Source organism: Athene noctua, chromosome 1 (assembly GCF_965140245.1).
Source record: "Athene noctua chromosome 1, bAthNoc1.hap1.1, whole genome shotgun sequence".
NCBI lineage: Eukaryota > Metazoa > Chordata > Aves > Strigiformes > Strigidae > Athene > Athene noctua.
In genome coordinates this window covers 53297035-53318013 of record NC_134037.1, presented here as the reverse complement: position 1 = coordinate 53318013, position 20979 = coordinate 53297035, and the positions used below count along the sequence as shown (strand labels likewise).

Here is a 20979-nt window from a genome sequence, read left to right as displayed (position 1 = left end):
TATCTGGGTGTTTTCCAGCTTTTGTGGCCAGATGATCAATCACAATATGGGAATTAAATTATCTTTAGGGAGTGACAGTGAAAAAAAGTCATGGAGAATGCTGAAGCTGTTTGACCCTCTGTCTGCTTGTTGTCTTGCTGCAAACATGTCTCTGACTTGGATTCTCAAGTCCTCATGTTTTGTTCTTAGTGGTTATGCATGAGGGCTAAGATTCAGCAAAGACCTTGAGCTTACCTAAAGGTTAGAAGCTGAAATGTTCAAGCACACATTCTGGTTTCTGGAGAGATACGCAGAGTGTCCTTCACACCTGTCAGGATTCAAATCTCTACTTGCAACTCATGGGACAATGTTGAGACTATGTACTAGTGCTATTCTGCGAAAAGATTTGTTGAATGAGAGAAAAGAGGAGTGTGGCTTTGAAACCTAGTGGTTAGAGCAGTCATCTGGGGAATGGGAAACGCAGATTACAATTCCTATAATTCCTGTAGATAATTCCATACCTTTATTAGGTCTAAGATTATGCTGTACTCAAGGCTGTACTTTGGGACTATTCAGGAAGTGAAGCTAGTAGAGAATCCCTCACCTGCTTGCGTAGTGCAGTTATATATAAAGAACATCCTAGTTTGTGCTGGTGCCTGCACCCATTTCTACACCTGAGGTCTTGGATTTAAACTATTAAATCTTAAATGTTTTGGCACAGAAAGGGCACATCTTCCTGCCATAGCTGAAGTCAGCAGAATTAAGTTAAATTCCCTTAGTATAGCTGTGCTGGTATGGCATCCTTTGCTTTGGAGTTTACTGTACACCTGATCTAACTGATCTCCAAAACTTTTATCAAATTGTTATGACCATTCATTTATTTATGTTTTGATGCACTTATTTATTTTTTTTAATTTGAGGAATATTTTCTCACCACAGTAGTAGGGCCATATAGATATATTTCTGAAAATAAAAAGAAATAAGGAAAAGCTTGGGCTTGCTGCCTCTAGTAGAAGAGATATTGTTCAGCAGTGACATCTATTTGCCTTTCTGTTTCTTAGATGGACACGCTATTAAATTGCTGTTTAGTGTTGGTTGTGTGTGTTGGTCCTTCTTCATGTGGCTAGCTCCATACAAGAAATCAGATGAGCTACTTTTTACAAAACTTCTGAGAGTGGGACTTGGTCACAAGCACTGTGGATTTATTCCAATGGCATGGGGCAAATCAGTTTAATTTTTGTTCCGTTGTCTAATCTAAGCTGTGATGGGCTGAAGTTAGCAATTTAGTAAATATAAACTTCTGTAGAGTAAGTTGGCAACAATAATTTTTATTTGCTTTTGTAGGCAATTGAAACTTATCTAATGGTGATATTACTTGCTTAAAGAAAAACTATTAGTTTTAATTCACTTTGCAATTCAATAACTCTTTCAAGAAAGGAGCTTGCTTTCTTAGCCTTTCTGACTGGGACAAACCACATCAGAGCAAGAGGATTTAGGATGTGTCTAAGTGGTATTTCAGAGGCAAATAAGAGCAAGCTCTGCCATCTTCTGGAGCCTGTGCCAGCTTTGGTAAGTGTGGTGGTGGGCCTCAGCAGGCAAGTCTGGCTGGGTAATTTAGCTTAGCATTGTGCTGATTTAGTTATGCTAGCTCTGATTTAGAGGTAACTTGCATACCTAAAGCTTGGTGTAAGTGCAGATTGTCTACCTCAAAAGTTCACGTAGGTGTTCTTGTGGAATGAGAGGAAGAAAGAGGGATGCTGCTACTTTGGGTTGCCGCAGGAAAAAGCCTTCCCCTCCTCTACCCTTGTGTAAGCTTTGTTTTGCTTAATCTAGTGGATGGCCCTGGTATACTAGTAGCTGCTTGACTGATAGCGTCTTGTTCCTGAACAGGTTCTCATATTGCTTTAAACATCTGGTCAGTCCTTTAGTTTCTCATGGGACGAAGCCTTCAGCAGGGTTTTCAATCTGTTGGAAGGGCCTGGGGAGCCACATGGGAGGGCGGGAGTAGAAATTAGAGGGCACTGGCCTGGTGCTGTCGCACTCCTTTCCTCCAGTGGCACCAGAGGGGCTGTGGTAAGGCCAGAGGCAGAGTGTTCCTCCTCAATGCATCTGTGGTTAGTTGTGGCCCATTCTGTCCCTTGGGATAGTTTTTCAGTTTCATTTTCTGTATGCCTTTATTATAAAGAATAATGTTTTGTGTGGATACTAGTCAGTTTTTAAATGGGTATAGAAATCCCTTTTAATGATTACATGCACCTTGAAAAAGAGCTGGGCTGGGTTTACAGGTCTCTGTGTTGTGACATTTTCCTGTTGGTGCCCCTATATTTTTTCATACGCATTCATGTGTGTTAATAAAGCTACTCATTTGGGAGTTTATGGTATTGTTACTGCTTTATAAATCATATTGTAATTACATACAAAGGTTGTTGTCCAGTGAGAACTGTGTGGTACTCAAGGTGGGGACTCCCAGATGTAGTTTTGACACAGAATCTTCTTGTCACATGACAAGAAAAAAACTTCCCTAAAGAAATGATCCCTTAAGGCTTTCCGTTACAGTTTTCAGAGTGATTGCACAATTAAAAGATTAGGTAGTAAGAGCTTGTTTTGTTTACTGATCCTAATTTATATATTAAAAATTGATAAACCTGTAGATTTCTTCTATACTGTGTTTTAAGACATAGCCATCACTGTTATAAGAGTGGAAGGCTCACTGGGAGCATTGCTGTTGATAGGGAGTAAGCAGACTGTTCTGATTTACTTGGGTTTTTTTGCTTTCTTTGATTTCTCTTTAAACAATATTATCTACACTTTTGCTAAGCATGATTTGACAGTGGCTAAAGTACTGGTGACAGCCAGAGGTAGCATTTACCATGAGAAAACATTAACCCGTTATCATTTTCATTGGGAACAGTAGTGACAAACTTGGCAGGGGGTGGTGGTGGAGGGAGCAGAGGTTCAATGAAAGCACAGCCATTGGCTACCTCTCTTTAACTTGGGGAGGGGGGATGATCTTGAAGGAGACAAATCCTATTTAAAGAGTTGGGTAATTAGTAGTCTTGTCACTCTACAGATTAGCATTTTGAATTGCTTTCAGTAAAAATGCAAACTGCCTTTATTATTTCTGTCTTTCAAAAAGCAGATAATTGAAAACTATTTTGTTATTTGAGTTGCTACTTTGAATTGCCTTCAAAAAGGAGGGTTTTTTTAATCTAAATGAATGGATTTAGTTGTTTGCTGAACAGCAATATGTTGAAATTTGGTTTGTGCCTTGCACAGCCATACCTTGTCCAAGGATTGAAAAGGTATAAGGCCCTCATCCCACTTTATTTCTTGTAGGGGATAGCAAAACCAAACCTAATCTACCATATCCACACTGATCTTACAATAAATATTAATTAGTTTATGAATATTTCATGATCTCTTAGCAATCTTTTCATGGTCTTTTTTTCATTCCTTCAAATGACTTAATGCTGGGCTCCCCTTCTGCATTCCATGTTTTCAAGTGATATTTGTCCCTCTAGTGGGCTGACTGACTCTGTAATCCAAGAGCCACTAGCTTGTTATCATCAGTGAAGTATGCAGCCAAAACTTGAAAGGGAGAATATAACAGTTTTTAGATGTTTGGATATGATGTCACCCAAATGATGTGGGAGTTCTGGAGTTCCTGTCCATCTTCCCCCCCCCCCCCGATATTTATTGACTGTCTCTCTACTGGGATTCTGATTTAGGGGGAAATAGTAATGTAGTTGCAAGCATTCTGTTCTAGGTGGAGAGGGGGATGGAAGGTGTGAAAGCATAGAGTGCAGTCCTCCTTCTGGTAGATACTGCTGTTTGGAATCTTCTTCTCTAGCAGCTGTCAATAAGAGAATCCCAAGTGGGGAGAAGGGAGGGAGGGCAATGTCTAAGATCCTTACTGGAGGTAAGTAGTCAGTCCTTAGATAAGAATAAAAGCCTGACAGCTGCTTTTTTAAACCAACTCAGAGAATAAAAACTATTTAAGAAAATGGTGATCACATCACTACTACTTTTAATTGCAAAGTTCAACAAACTTTGTATTTCATTCCATTATTTAATGTTAATAGTTTAAAAGAAAACAACGCAACAAAAAACCCTTCTACTTATCTAACATGCTTCATGTTTCTACTTGTTTTGTTTCTAGCATATTATCAAGTTTCACCGTGCCTCAAAAGCAAATAAAAAGCCCATGCAGTTGCCGAGATCTATGGTTAAATCCCTACTCTACCAGATCCTCGATGGAATTCATTACCTCCATGCAAACTGGGTGCTTCACAGAGATCTGGTAAGTGTTGGATGTATTACCTGGCTAAGAAAGTTTCACGTGCGTGTTGTTGGGTAGGAGAAGAAAAGTCCCTATTAGTAATCTTGTGTATCGATCCGTACAGCTCTTCCTGTTATTGTTGCAGGAGACCAATGGAGACTTTAAACATGAAAACAAACTATGTTTTCACATTGTTTTTATCTGAGTCATCTGAGCTCAGACAATGATGCTAGATCCGGTAAAAGGATTGCAGATATCAATATCCGAAAACAGTACATGAGCCAGCTGATGTAAGAATGTTCAACCAACATATAAGTTTGTGTACGTCTTTGAAAAGGCATTTAAGTAGGAAAGTGATTGATACCCTTGTACATTGTTTGGCTTACGTGCAAGTTACCATAAAAGCCAGTGAAAGTGTAGTTTTATCATGGACTATTTCTTTTCCATTGGTATTTTTCTGACCGTGGGAAGAGAACTTTGAAAGAGTTGTCATCTTGAAATTTCTCATGACCTGAAGTGGCTCTTTAAGTTGACTGCAGATTACAAGGGCAGCCAGTTGCCTTGTCTTACTTACCCTTTTCCCCTTTAAAGTTTTCCACCACTCCTCATACTTAAGTGAAGTACTACCAAGGGTTGCAAAAAGAGGCATACTAATAGGGGTATAGTGCTTGCTGCCACTTGCATTGTAAGTAGAATTTTTGGCATGAGACAAACAAGATGATGGTTAATATGCCAACTCTGTTCTAATAGTTATGCTGTTGTAACATCAGTATTAGGTATGGTAGGAAATGTAGTGTAATCTATGTATAAAGCCACTGCTTTTATTTCATTATTTTTCATAGTTGCCCCAGTACATCAAAACAGGGATGCATGTCCAGAAACTTACAATCACAGGTTAAGTTTTGAGACATAGATTGTTCTTGAGTCTTTAATAGTAAACAAGGGCTTGGATTAACTTTTGGATGTACAGCTAATGTTTCTTAACGGATATGAATAAACTAAGTCAGGCCTGGAATATAAGTCACAGACATCTTCTGAAATATTTTTTTTTTTATAATACCTAATAAGAGTGGCCACACATAGGGTTTCAGGTTTTGATATGGGTCACTTTTTTTTTAACCTCGTTCTTTAGTATTTATTGTCAGCTTTTCTGTTAAATTACAGATGTTAGTATATTTGTGGGGGGTTTTCTGTTTTGTTTTGGGTTTTCTTCCTGCCTTTGGAATAGCAGCCATGAGAAAAAGCAGGAAGCAAGTACAACCATGATTTTCATGCTACAATTATTACTTTCCTAAGGAGACAGCTGTTGCTTTGTCAGTGCTGAGATGTAATTAGATACAGCTTGAGAAGAAACACCTGAAAAGTCTATGTTCAGCTATGTTTAAGTGAAGTGTATGTGTTCATAGAGCTATTAAATATATATACACTCAAATGCCATGCATGAACTTGATATCTTGATAGGAAATACAAGATGTTATCTAAAAGAATAACAACAAATACCCTGGATATATTTCTTGCCTGTGTTGCTATTTCCAACCTGCAACATCAGGTGTTTTGCATGACTAGTGCTACTGCTTACGGGTCTTATCTGTTGTTGATGAGCTGCAGCAAAAAAAAAAAGACAACTATTTTTCATCACTCTGGAATGATAGTGCTTGACTGATGTTGGCATAACTGATAAGAGAGCATGGAAATTTGTGAAGTCTTAATAAGTGTTCTTGGTATGTGAATAAATTTAAGCTGATAGATTCTGGAATACCTCGGTGGAAGAAAGGAAAACATTCTGAAAAATGCTTTGGTACACTAGTGATTTAAAGGTGTATTCAGAATCTTTTGCCTTTTTAAAAATCGTTGCGGAATTCTGAGGAATTCAGGTATTTTAAATAGTTATTTTGTGTCTTGAATGCAGTAAGAAAAAGCATGTTATTCTGGATGTGTCCTGTCTGCTCTTAAAATTAGGAGTTAATGTAATAATTTAGTAACTTAATTTAAGTTCTCAGTTACATAAAATTTTATGTATCTTTAATTTTTATTCATATACTCATACCTGTGATTTTTGCTTCTAAGAATGGTACCTCAGGCATGATTTCACTGGGATTGGTTTCTTGCATAATATGTAAATACCAAGTCTTCAGTGTCTTTTGAATATGGGGAGCAGTTTGTCTGGTGTTTTTCTCTTAGCTGTTTTGTTTTACATCTGATGGAAAAATATTTTTCTATTTTATGTAAACCAAATTTTGCATCAAGACACCTTGTACTTTTCTGGTTTAATATAACTCTGTTCTTACTATTTTTAGCATGCATTTGGAAGTAGACCAAAGATAGTGACATCCATAAAAATCATGTTATGCTTGCTTAATTGCTTTTTTGGTTTTATTTTAAAAAATAAATTCTCCATGAAAATTTATCATAATATTAGTCAAATTCTCCTGAGCCATGGAAATAACCTTTAGAATTTCTTTAACAAATGTTGCAATGAAAAAACAGAAACATGGGAGGTTAGGTATTTGCAAGAGGACTTGCTTGGAGGTATTTGAAGAACACTGTTTAAATTTAAATTTGATACTGTCTTAAGGAGCCTTTAAAGAAGTTAGAATACCAAATGTGCTTTTTCAATGACCCTGGTTCTCAATGGATCCATATTTTTAGATACCTTACAATTGTTACTTTTATTTTTAAGATCAACAGTAACAAGGAAAATCATGACAGAGTAATAAAACTGGTGAACAGTGTCAGCTTTTAGACTTGCAATACATGTCATGTCCTTGGGCTGAATTAATGGGTCTCCACAAGGAGACAGTTCTCATTCCTCTCTTCGCTACCATTAGGCATTGCCACACATTTTAATGGCCCAGCAGGTGACACCTGAGTCATGGTGAGCTCATTCGTGGAGTTTAACCACCAGAAAGTATTCACTCTTCTCCTGCAGAGCTTGTTTTCTGCAGGATTAGCTCCCTGAGGGATCTTACTGCGAGTCTACATGTGTGTGAGCTGGTGCAGAAGAAGGGTGAGAGGCTGGAGGTGGTAGCAGAAAGCTCAACAGGTGGTTCTAGCATCATCTGCCATTAGACCATTGTTAAAATGCACCTTTTTAGTTCTTAGATGAAAGTGCAAGTGTTTGTAAAAGATTAAATTCAATTGTGCGTCTAAATCAGTGTAATTTTTATGTTTATCTTGAATCTCTTCTGACGTAAGACTTAGGTCAGGTTAAATTCCCAACAGAAGCCCAAACTGAGTCAACATACACCACCAAATACACTCACGCTCATAATTCTAGAAATGTGAAGATAATTTAGTGTAGTGTATCTTTTGATTTATTATATTACTGGGGTTATTTTGTTTCTGGCATTCTTATTCTGAAGGTACCTGAAAGGTGCTAAGTGACTTTTTAGGTATAGGTTTTTAGCTAAGCTGTTAATTTGTGTCAGTTAAAAAAAATTCAGCAGTAATTTTATGGCAAGATTCGAACCACTACAGAATACAGGACAGTAGCATTAGAGTTTTGATTTCTTTGAATAGCACCGTCTCAGTTTATGTACCTTGGAGCTGACATGTCTATAAAAATCCACATATTTGTTCTAGAAAGCAATTTGGAGTGGGATTTTGTTGTTGGATTGCATGTTGTTGAGCAGGATAATTTTTCCTTTTCAACATAGCAGCATTCCTGAAAGCCGTGTGAGGAGGAAGGAAGCTTTGCTGGCTCTGCTAGCTGCTGGGGCATTTCATTATGAACAAGAGGTTAATATAGCTACATAATAGAGAAAGAATCTTTTGGTACTACGCTTTTGCTTTTTAAAATGCTCTGTATATGCTGTGAGCTCTCCAGTTGAAGGAGTTCTAAAGTTGTGCTCTGTACCTTGAGTCAATAGCAAGTTAGAAGATGTAGCATGTGGAGTGGAGTATTTCAGGGTATTATAATAACTTTGTCCTCTCCTCTCCCAAATGTGAGTAATTTAGATTCTACAGGAATGTTCAACAAAGGCCTTACTTCAGAGAGACGTCTAAAAATGGAGATCTTCTGTACACTGTTCACAGTGGGCGTTCATGTTAGCAACAGAAAGGATTTTGGCACTTTTTCTTGTGTTAATAACCGTTCTGTAGTTGATGTTAGTTGCTTAAGGACAAAAGCAGGCTGAGACCATTTCCTTTAAAACCTGATAAAAGCAATTTCTATCTGTAATGGGATGTGTTTTCCTGGAGGGATGTATTATCTATGAGATGTTTTCAGTGCATGGAAACCATATTGAGGAATTCATTTAAGATTCCACTTACGTCCTTGAGCATTTCTTTAGAATATTGCTTAATGTTATTAGAACTACTAGTTGAAAAATGAGTGTTGGAATCAAACTCACCAGAGAAATTCAGATTTCCACCCTACCCTTGCCCCTAGGATTGTGTTAAATGGTTGCTTTCAGCATTCTGAAATTGGAAACTTGCTCATTGCAATAGTCATATAAACTAACTCTATAAAATAAGCCAAGTTCCCAAATGTTTTTATTATAATTTTAAGTACTTGTCAACTAAAAATTTCCCAGTTTCTCTTGTATTGCCCCTCTACAGCTTTAGAATGTATAAATTGACTGTATGTGTTGTTTTACAAATCAGAGATTAGCTTACAGCAAAAGTATTTTAGATGGAACAACAGTGATATAGGTGAAAATACTCGGTTTGACACAGCTTTGAACTCACAATTTTGATTTACATACAGAGGGCAGAGTTAACTTGTACTGATGGAAAAAAAGGTGTCCATGAGTCTTAAATTGCAGAGATTTCTTTTAAAAAAAACTCCTTTTCACTCTAAGCATTGATTTGTATTATTCTGTTTAGAAAAAGATTTAGGTGTCTGAAGTATAAGTGAGACAGAGGATAGATTCTAGATGAGGTGGTTCTGTGGGGAGGTTTGGATATACAACTTAATGTTGATGTAGAAGGAGGCCATGCTGCCTCTGCTCCTCTCTGTTTCACTGTGCTCCTCCTACTCCTCCAAGTTGGGAATTGGCAAACTAACATGAGTTAAAATTAGACTCATGAAGAAGAGGTTGATCTGTATGCAAGTTCATTCCCTGATCTGGTTCAGCATGCAATTACACAAATGCTTATGTAAGGTGGATATATGTGCAAGTCAGATATATGTATGGGAGCCAGGTGGACAAGGATGGGACATAAGGGAAGGATAGACTCCATTTTCAGTGACATTGTCCTATTCTGCTGCCAGTGTTATGGTTATAATTTGTAATCCTCCTCATCCTTAACCATTTTGGTATCTGTAGATTTGTTGATGCCTAGCTTTTGGCCAGCAAGAATAAAATGAGCACCTGAAATTTCTCAACATAAGAAATGTTAAGATTTGCTGGTTTGAATTGTGTTTTCTGAGAAATTCAGGTAAAGTTGTTTGAAATAATATTTTTGACAGTGGCAGAAAGCAGAGTGAGCCTGTTTCTCAGGTCCTCAACTTTACAGTCTAAGATGTATTTATAAATATACTTTCTTTGACATTTAAAGCAAATGTACACAGCAGTTGTAAGGAAAGTGTACTTTTCCTACTTCTGCTATTGAATAGAATGGCTGATAACGTGACAGACTTCTGCAACCAAGTGAGTAAATCCTGAAGCAAATTCTGAGTGTAGGGTCGTTATATACTGCAGGAGAGGTCTTATGGTGGTATTCAGTGAAGAAAAGCTGTTGTAGTGAAAACTTAAGGATTGTTTTCATCACTCAGAAAGACAGCAAACATTTTAGAGTTTTGAAGCTGATAGGTACAACAGAAAGTGGAGATAATACTTGAGTTTGGGGCTTATATTACTAAGAGATACAGGATAGAAGTAGAAGAGGGGGGAAGAAAAACAAGCTAAAAGAATCTCAGTGGGAATGTGAAGAAAAGATGGATTATTTTTTTCAGAAGACAAAGCTCATGGAGGGAGCAAGGAGAGCCAACGAATATCTTCCAGCAGCTCTGTCTTTCAGCCATCTCTGTGTACATGCCCTGCAACACTGTGCATCACTTTTCCTCACTGCTAGCTAAGACTCATTTTTCTCAGGATTTTTGTGATATTCCACCTCATCGTTCCAGTCAGGCCAAAATCTTACTTGAGCTGGCCTTTCCGTGACACTTCAGCTGCCAAGTGGGCTAAGCTGGTGATGCTTCCATGTCCATGTGTTGTTTTCTCAGGGTAACCTTTCCTCTCCAAATCAACCTTCTCACTCTAATTTCACTAAGGGATGGGAGGGAGAAAGAATCCAACTGTGACAAAGCCTTTGCCACTAGTTTCTTATCTCCAGCTTTTTTATTACCATCCCCTTGTCTCCTAAAGCAGAAGAAGATCATGTATGCGTTCTGTAGTTTGCTTCGCTATGTTGTCTGTATTAGCAGAAGCTATTTTCATGGCATGCTTAAGCTAATCGGTTTGTTTTTCTTCCTGGAGCGGGTTATGGAGTGTCCATGCACTTCTGCCACCTTCAGAATTTATGGAGTGCTAATCTGGGCATTTTTGGTAGAAGGACATAGCAGACAGCTGAGGCTTGATATAATTTTGACTCCGCGTGTCTGTTTATATAGCGAATGTCTATAGAGAGCCTTTAGGATGATCAGACATGTGAGCTTCCAGATTCAGGCTTCTTAACAGGTTCCCTGAATACCCAGCCACTGCAGTAATAGTAACCCCAGCATCTTTCCAAGGGTAGGTCTTTAATAGAGCCAAGAGATGCCCGTGTGCTGACCAGTGCCAGCTCTGGCTGGCCATGATTGCACTCAGGGCAAGCCATCTTCTCTGGTGCTCCAGCTCTGCATCTCTTGTGGAGTGGTGTGTAGTGGACGATGCAGTAGTTGTTCTCTTTCAGGGTTGTTTGGAAGCCACAGCTGTCTGCAGACTGTGGGTTTTCTCCTGTCAGAAGTAAAGGAGGAGGGGAAAGTCCAGACTGAAGGGACCAGACAGATGACTCTGTGGCAGTCGACAACTTCTGTCTCCCTCAAAAGCACAGCCTATTCAGAAATGATAAAACTAATTAGTGTTTCATCTTCTAACTCTGATCATTTTTGATTAAAATAATTAATCTGTTTACTGTTAATTTATTCAGAATATTTTAAATGATCTGTTGTGATGATTGTATAGAATACCAACATTTTAGTGAATTTTCAATAATTCAATTATACGGTACTTAATAAAGCTCCAGCAGTTTTTAGATTTTTGGTTGACTTGTAGTTTAGGGATTAATTAAAAAAACAGTTATTTTCTCATAGTAATCCTCCTCTAGCCAGTATGTAAATCTGAAGTCTCTTACCATGGATCTGTACCTGGAACTTTGCTGCCACATTACACAACTCAACCTGTCTTTGCCTGTGTTTCCCAATCTGTTAGCTATTTATGGGTCTAATTTGTAGTTTACTGCTTTATGTGCTATGAAATCTTGGAGTGAAAGCAGTATAGTATCTGTGGTTTATGTAGCTAACTATTTTTTGTTGTTGTTTGATACTTTTCTTCTAATGGGCTGGCAGTATTAACAAAGACTGAAAATTAAAATAAATTGCATGTTGTATGAAGGCACCAGAACATTTCTTAAAATTTTAAGTAGATACTGACTTTTAACTTCTGCTTTCATGTCAAACCCTTTGAGAAATGAAAAAAGTCAGTAGTTATTACTGCTAGTTTATAGTATTTAACTAGTCCCTCCTCTTCCTCCCTGTGTCCTCACAAGAAGATTTTCCAGGCCAATAAATAAGTAGGAAAGTTACCTAAAAAGCAGCAGAACTGAAGTGGTTTTTCAGTGTCTCACTGACATTTTGCTAAGCAAGTGAACTGTGGGTTTGAAAGACAAAATGTAAAATGATGCGTGCAGCAAACTCTCCTTTCACCAACAATTCTAAAAAAGGATTTTTATGTGCTGATATCAAAAGTAAATTTAGACATCATAAGTTCATGCATCCCTCTCTTGACAAGCAGCTGCTGCGCAGGAATGCAGAACTGTTGAGTCCTGCCTTCTGTCAATAATTTTGCGCTGGCTTGAAAAGCTTCTTGGCCCTGTTCACCCATTTGGGTATGCACATGCCTCCTATAAATAAATGAGTCAACCTGTCTACCAGTTTCTTTAAACTTTTTAAAAACACTCTAATTGTAATCCCCACTGTTCTGTGTCATTGTGTGTGTGTGTGCATGAGAAGGGTGCATGAATGCGTACAGACATGCACTCCTGACTAATATTCTTCCCTAGCTGTGTATGGATTTGGGTCTCTTAGTCCTTTATTCTTCCATTTGCATGATCTCTTTGGGGTGAAGGGGACTTTCCACAGTGTCAGAGAACCTTATAAATGATCATAATTACCTTGCAGATTTCCCAAAGAGAAGGAGATGCAAGGTAAACCGATGTATTTCAGGAGGTTAGACTAGACTCCATGGTGACTTTAGAAAGTGATTTGAATTTATTAGCTGAAAGGTTAATACGTTTTTCTTCTTTTATATCTGGCTAGAGGATATAAGTTTTTATTTACCACTGAGGAGCAACAGTATGTGATGCTTACGTGTATCTGTATGGATACATACACATAAGTATTCTAGGTAGATAAATGAATCAGAAATTTTACATGCTAAATAGCATACTGAATTTTATCAGCATATGCATTTCTCCTTTTTCTGTTTAAATATTAAGCGTATTATATTGAAGGGCATCTACTCAAAAATGGTGCATTTCTCATTACTCAGAACTTTGCTTTTTTCCTTCAGTTGTAAAAACTAATCTTCACGTGATTTAGAAAGGTGTATGAAGACATACACGAAGTATTACCTCTATTGAGTATGTGGAAACAGCAGTTTTTCAGAGACTGACTAATGCATACCTTTTGGTTTGTGGCAAGAGTATTAAGAAGATGTTTGTAGATTAATTTTTACTAATAAAAATAATTACAGTTGTAGAGAAATGTTTTACCTCAGGTTCTGAAACAAGCTTATGCCCATAAAACCCTGACTGGATATAAATTCAGATGAGTCAGAAGAAACAAAGGGACTGATTTAATGTTCTTTTGGCTGAGTTTTGCTGGTAAAGTCAACACATGACATATGGCTCCGGTGAGCTTCATATCTCTTTTCCTGAAGTGGAAAAAGGGCAAGAAGGAAGCAAAATATTAAAGTAATTCTAGAATTTGTTTCTTTCCTGTTACAGAAGAAGCAGAAGGAAAATGTCATATTTTCTAATAGCCCCAATTCAGATACCATCTGCTGTATGCAGGTTTCTAGTAAATACATAATGTGTTTAGCTTACTGGTGCAGCTCACCGGTTGGAGTGAGAAAACTGGGGTTTGCATTCTAAATGAAAAAATGCAAAGTTTGGAAGAAGCTTTTGCAAGTTTTTCTTTTGTAAAAGACTTGCCACTTTTTTCTGTTGAAGAAAGTACCCTTGGGGTAATGGCTGGAAGTGTTTCTGTTTGGATTCATTGCCCCTTCTGAATAAGGCTACAAAGGTTGGCACCATGATGGTATTACAGTAATAGAAATTAATGAAGTTTAAAAGTAGTATGTTAAAATCGATGAAGACAACTAATGTAACAACGTACAATCAAGAAAAATAGAAAACACTGCATTTCTTCATGTTGCTTGCCATCTTTCACTTTCTTCTGTGTGTTTCTCTTTTTGTTTGCAAGCATACTGTAGTTATTACTGCTCTCCTAAGATGTTGCAATAACGTTGCAGATTGTCTTGCATTTAAATTAAGCATCTTTGATCAGTGATCCAGGGAGCTGCAGTGCCTAGCAAAGGATGTTAGTTTATTCTTCAGTTTTGTTATGTGTGAACCTTGTCAAAGAAACTGGCTCTGCTGGAGAAAATGACTGATCAGCTGGTGCTTCACTGATTGCTTATCTCTGAGCCTCTTTGTCTTCTCCAATCTCCATCCTTTCTGATTAATGTTTCAGAAATCATTGGCCTTGCAGTAGCTGTAAGACCAAATACCACAGTTACGTCCGTTAAAGAAGGTGAAGGAAATCTTTTATACACTCTGTGAATGACCAACTATGTGAAGTGGTCCTCTCGGGAAGTGGGCATTAGGTCTTCAAATTTATCTTTAGTGAGGATTATGGTAGTCTTATCCTTGGTTTTTTTTTCATGTAAAAACATCTTGGAATTAAATTTTTAAGATATTTTAATAAATACAGGAACAAACCTTCAGCAGATCTGGACCACTGGTAAAAAGTATTTATAATATTCTTTCGCATATTAACAGCGAAGCAACAGATTTCCAGACAGGAAAGGGTTGTCATGGTGCAAGTAGTCAGTCTTAAACGCATACAGTTAGTTCTCTGTATTCCAAACCTCTGTACTAACGCAATTTTTTTTAAACTATTCTTTCTCTTCTCTATTGTTTTACTGTCCTCTGGAAGCTAAAACCCATGTGAATATATGACAGACATTTTGACATAGCCCTGTCCCACTTTGTTCAGTGCCTCAGTGGTGTTAGAGCACAAGTTGCGATTACCTTCTGGTTTCCTTTCAGTGACTTGTAGAAGCACTTCCCCAGCAGCTCAGTAACCTTTCTGTGTTACTTTGTAAAGTAGCAAAAACAGTGTGGAAATTATTCTGTTCTATTTAATTAAGCTGCTGGCATCTGAAAAGCAGTTTTTATATTGGGATTATGATTTTGCATTCTCAACCCCTCCCTCCCACCCCTAAGCTAGCTTCCCTCTGTGATGCTTTGGTTCCTACTGGTACAATAAACTCTGAATATAAATTTTGGTTGCTTTTGTATTAGTTTATTTCTATTTAACCACTTCTGGGTTGGCTGTTTTTTCTGAAGAGTTTTACCTAAAAAAAAAAAATAAAAAAATATCAAAATAGTAATAAAAACTAAGTAAGATGGTACTAAGAGTTTACACTTGCTTATTCTGCTAGTTTAAATATTGAGCCCAGACCCCAAAACTTAGCATGATAATGTTCTGTGTAGCTGGTGTTCTCAGATATAAATCATGTCTAAGAAAATAATTCTGTAGGCAATATTTTGCATTCCTGAAATTCCCCTTGGAATGGGGGATTTCAGCTACATTTTGTCTTATGCTGTAACTGTTGCCAAAAGAGTGGGTTTTTCAAATGCATCTGCTGTTCTACATTTTTCTTTAATCCATGAAACATGCTTGTACATTTTTACTTTGATTTGCCTTTCATATAGTTACTTTTGATGTAACAGTTGTGGATGATGATTGTTAGAATTATGAATTAAGTGCAAAGAATTAAGTCCAGTAGGTTACATTTTAATGAGCTGATACTGACTTCCAGTGCTATGAAAATTATTTTTGTGGCTGTTGAACTGCAAGTATGATTAGCTGTTTGCCAGCTCAGCTGAAATGAAGTCTTGTAAATGAGACGTTAAAGTTTGTTTTGCTTTTTGAAATACGGAATGTGAATTCCAGTCTGAGCCCCAAAACTGATTGCTTATCAAGTAAATATTAATCTGAATCCTTGATAGTTAAAACCGAGAGAATTGCAGACCTGTTTAGGTTTTGGGTAATGTGTGTGCTTGGAATACTGGTTATCTGGATAGTATAATAATTTTGCAGGAGCCTCTTAATAGTTTTACTGTCAGCAAATACATATGCTATGTCTGGCTGACTGCTGCTATTTGCTAGGACACAGGATTTACCTGGAAGCTTATTTCTCTGTGCAAGTGCTGTGGTGGGGAGCTGCTATTCTGTGGTGACAGCTTCTGTAGTGGGATGGAAAAGGCTTGCAGCAGCAGTGAACCTTTTAGGGGACCTGAAAGTCATCTTTCCTATGTAATATAAAAACACCTGAGTGTGTATTGCAAATGGTATCTTAAGTTTGAAAAAATGTTAAACAAATCAAGCTAAACAAATCAATCGCCTAATGTACCATCATTTAAAAAATCAAGCTGTTTTCTAGTTTATCTCATTTTCAAACTATTTCTCCTCCTGCAGTGTGGAATTTTTGATGCTTATTTTCTCCTTGTCTATAGGGATATACATTATCCCTTTATAACCTGTAGTTTACTGAAGTACTGATCCTCAGTTTTGCTCGCTTACAACTTTTCTTTTTGCTTCACTGGAAAAATACTAGATGCTAATCTTTCTCTCTGGGGTGGTGTACGTGGGAACACTCAGGAAAGTCTACATTAACTGTTGAAATAGATTAACTAAATTTTGTTATACGTCTTTGTGGCTGAGTAGTTTGAAAGCTGTTATGCTTAATTCAGCTGTGCTGGTGTGAGCTGGTGCTGTCTCAGCCCACTCAGCCCTCCACTGCACCGCGGGTGTTGTGGGGTACCAGGCAATCAGTGATGCGAGTGTGCTTCTCTGCTGCGGCTGTCACAGCCCGTGGTCCTGGCACTGGCTTTTGCCCTTTACAAAGGTATATTTATTCCTGCCGAGGTGCTAAAGTGAGCCGGAGGGCTGCAGCAGAGGAGCCCGTTCACTGCAACGTCTGCTGTCTGTGTGATTATCTCCACCGGAGACAGTGTGGACTGCTAGAGGCAGTAGCATTTGAAACTGTACAGCTGTTTTTCTTGGTGCGCACGGCTTGGAACTCTCCTTCAGTATTTAGGTAGTTTTAATTTAGTTGAAAAACTTAAACTAAAGCGGAGGGTATGGCCACATGAACAAGTTACAGCAAGGCAGTCTAGGGTGTGGATTTACTCTGCATTAGTTGCTCTGTAGTAACTGCTCACCTGCATGTTTTTATCCTACAGAAAAGGCATAGTCCTTTGATATCTCACTCCATAATGAGAGTGAGATAAAATTGCCTAATTACCATCATTAAAACTGGACAGCTACTTCATTAATTTCCAAGTGCCTTACATTGTTTCTGAGGATGATTTCATTAAAATCCTGGTAACTAAAATGTTGATATAATAATGACTGTAAGTGGGTTTTTTTTCTGACTTGTACCCATATGTTGAGCTTGTAGAACAGTTCAACCTTTTGGGTTGCAGTCCTACTACAGTGCATGTCTAATTTATTCTTTACTATGCAAGAATCACTTCAGCCTTACGAACAGTTGTTCAAAATTGGAGGGGTGCGTGTGAGTATCTCTCTTCATTGTATTAATATCAAATTTCAAGTTGTCAAATGAGTTGATAGCTTTATGATTTTTAATAGTAGGAACACTGTAGCCATTAAATCTTTATTAAAACTATTATTGTCTCTAATAAAGCTTCCCTAGACTTTCACTTAAATTTGGAATGTGACTGTTTTCAAAATGTATGTTGCAGCTATAGAGAAGAATTTCAGCTGATGGGCGTAGCATAATCAAAACGTGGGACAGAGTAACAGGGAGCAAGAAGTGCTCTGATGATCTGTTCTGAAAGCTAGGGGGTTTCTCAAAGGCATTTTATTGCCCAGTAGGCTTTTGAAAAGTCATAATCTGGCTTTGAGGAACAGAAATTGAACGCCTAGCCTATTTATGCAGTTTGAAAAAAGAAAATAAGAATTCCCATAGGGAGTTTATTTGTGTTTTAAGCACTTGATGTTTTGTGGAATGTCCAAGGACTTAACTGGCAACATCAACAGTGAGGCAAATCATAAACCTCAAGCACTAAGAACTTAGACATTTTTCTTAGTAAATTTGGGCAAATTTGCTGCAGCAAGGACAATAGTGTCTTTCTTTAAAAGGGTAGTATGTGTTTGGAGTTGTTTAATTTTAAACAATAAAAAATTAGGACAGTTTGACCTGCCACACTTTAACTTGCTCATGTTTTTGGCATGAATCACAGAACATTTCTCAGGAATTGGCGGTATCTCACAGCCACTGCATGTCTATGCAGGTTGTTTTTGATTTTTAAAAAGAGCATAATTGTTGAATGGAAAAATATTATAATTAGTTCTGAACTATTTCAGATTTTGTTTTCGGCATGTAGAGCCTTCTTCACAACTCTTCTCTGTTTTCTTTCTTGACACAAATCTTTCATTTGCTTCCAACTTCCTGCTCCTCTGCCCACGTTCCTGTATCTGTTGATCTGCCTTTTGCCACCTCTTTAACATTACTCATATAACCTTGACTCAGCTTTGACGTTCCTGAAATATTCCTCTCTTTGTCTTCACAACCTTAATTATTGCTCCTCCCTTTGGCCTTCACAACTTTGAGGTCTGCAGTGGCTGGTACAGGTAAAAGTACTGGGTTTCATACCTTGACCGACACGTGGGGAAAAGCTCACGCATTCCAGGTGAAGTGACCCTACTTTATTTTACGTTCATTAAAAGTACCATACTGATTCAAAAGCTTCATAGACTTATTAAAACCTAAGGGTCTCTAGATTCTGAAGTTGGTAATTGTTCTTACCATGGTGGTTCTTTCTCAGAAGAGATGTTGAGAACGGCTTTAAGGCTTTTGCTCCCAAAACAGGTTTTCTGTGTTTCCCCACTCAAAATCATATGTATCAAATCTTCTTTCCCCATGCCATCTAGCTTTTAACTTACATTAGTAGCTTTAAGAATGAATAGTGTGACCATGGTCATGTATGTTTAAGCCGCTACAGTCTATAGTTCTGACATATCTTGGTTTATATCTAAGTCTTATAAAGCATTTGAAGATTATTAGGAAAATCCTTTACAAAATGAAAAAGGGGTTTTATCTGTTTGGGTTTGGCAGGCTTTTTTTTTTTCCTAACAGCAGATAACTTTTTGACCTTATACTTTAAAAAAACAACCAACCAAAGAAAAATTTTAACTTTCTAGAAATATTTGTGTTGTTTATGTTATTGGAAGTATATGTATTACTGACTACGGGGTTTTTGGAGGTGTCAAGCTGATCTCGTATTGTGATTAATTAACTTGCAGTTATTTTGCATGTCCAGTTTGTAAATGTGTCTGAATATCTTCAACCACAGACTTCAGTCCAGGATAGGCCTTGATTAGTGATTGATTGAAAAACATTTTAGTAGTTGGTGGTGAAAGCTGGCTGTCGGCATTCCAAGTCAATAACTAATTAGCTCTTCCACATGGTATTAGATACAGTACAGCAATTTCAATGTGTAAGAGGGCTCTTGATGCTTACTATAGAACTGTTAGAGAAGTGTTGCAAATAACTCCAGAGAAATGAACAAGTTAACAAATAAATAAATGATAACAGGGAAAATTTTTCTAAGGTGACTTAATGATTTTTTTTGTTTTGTTTTGTACTACGTTTGTCATTTGGAAAGAGCATAATCTTCAGAAGTGGTTAATGATCAGACTCCTACACCTTGTCTTAAGTTGGCTACCTAAAATATTTAAGCACCACTTGTTTATGTCCTGCCAAGAACTGCTTTTTGGTTGCATTAATGAGGACAAGTAATATTAATACCTAATGTATTTGTTCATGAAAGCATCTGTTAACATAATTGTCTTTTGATGTGTTTTTATTAGGTAGTAAAATAGAAATGAAGATACTAGCAATATACCGCAGAAACAAACCTTTAGGATCTGAAATGCCATGTTGTAGCAGTACATTACACTAAATATTGTAAAATAAATATTTTTATTGTACTTATTTTCCCCCAAAAAATCTTGTACCCTTCTGAAGAAAGGAAACAAAGAAATTACTTGCTGCTTGTGTAAATTATTCTGGCCTGGTTGCCTTCACTTCATGTTCCAACATAATTTTTTCTTCTGTTTACATTCACAAATCAAGACAGTTTTAAGGTACAAGATTAACATTTTACTAGCTATTGTGCAGGTTTTAATAAACCGGAGTGGTTTCTTTCTACGAACACTTCAAGTCACTATATCAAATATACTCAATACAAACACTCTTCTTTATCTTACCTGGGTTATTTTAAATTTGAGGGCTGGAAAGCTGCTGTGAGTATTATGGAAACCTTAATGGAATAATCATGAATTTGACAAAATCTCATTACCTCAATCTTGTGCTGACTTTGTAAACAGAGTAAGAAGTCAGGGCAGATGGATAAACTCATTATTAATCTACAGAGATTTCTACACTACTCTGCTACAGCTCAGTTATACACAGAGTCTCTAAACTGAGTAACGTCTTCATCTGAGACTTGCAGGTCAGAATATAAGCATGTTTTCCTGATGGAGACAATTTTCTTGTGAGTGCAAGTTAGAATATGAACTCAAAACCCTTTAGCTGCTCTACCTGCCTGTGGGCACACTTTTACCAGTGGTATCCTCTGGTAAATAAAAGATACCTTTATTCCTTCATGAAGAGGAGCAAGTTGCTTAGTGCTTACTGCAAGATACCACATGATAAGAGTGTGTCCATGGCAGTTACCCACATGTTAGCTGAGGTGCTGAAAACTCACACTTCCACTTAGCCAAATTAATTTGTTCATCTAGCTGCATGAATTGTTAAGGCTACTCCAGATGTGTTACTCTGCACATGAAAATGCCTGTAGAAAATACTAAGAATGTAACCATGACTGTTTAAAGTATGTATATATAAACATTTTTTTAAATGAGACATCACAGCTCGCTTATGCTGTTGAGAAGTACTAAACCTACTGCATTTGCTTATTCAGGTAAATGCATGAAGGGTCCAGGCATCTCCCACGAGCACCAAAGTGCTGTGTGAGCTCTTTGTGACCAGGGTTTTTAGGTTCAAGAATAGGATGCCTAAACGCTTATGAAATTTTTACCCTCAAACACTATCTCATCGCTAGTAAGAGGTTCATAAATGTAAAGGAGGGAGCAGCGTTCACAGCTCTGAAGTGATAGTGTTGTATAATTATGAATCTTCCTTAGTTATGTCCAGGATACTTTGCCTTGGTATCTGCAGAATCTTTTAATTTGAAAT

General features: G+C 37.4%; 1 protein-coding gene across 2 annotated transcripts in view; it reads left to right on the top strand.

Moving 5' to 3' along the window:
• Positions 1-20979, top strand: part of CDK19 (cyclin dependent kinase 19) — a 130451-nt gene that overhangs the window by 58376 nt on the left and 51096 nt on the right. For both annotated transcript variants that reach the window (XM_074896156.1, XM_074896155.1), the window contains exon 4: positions 4139-4279. In XM_074896156.1, coding sequence (XP_074752257.1) covers positions 4139-4279 — 141 coding nt within the window. The remainder of the gene's footprint in view (positions 1-4138; positions 4280-20979) is intronic.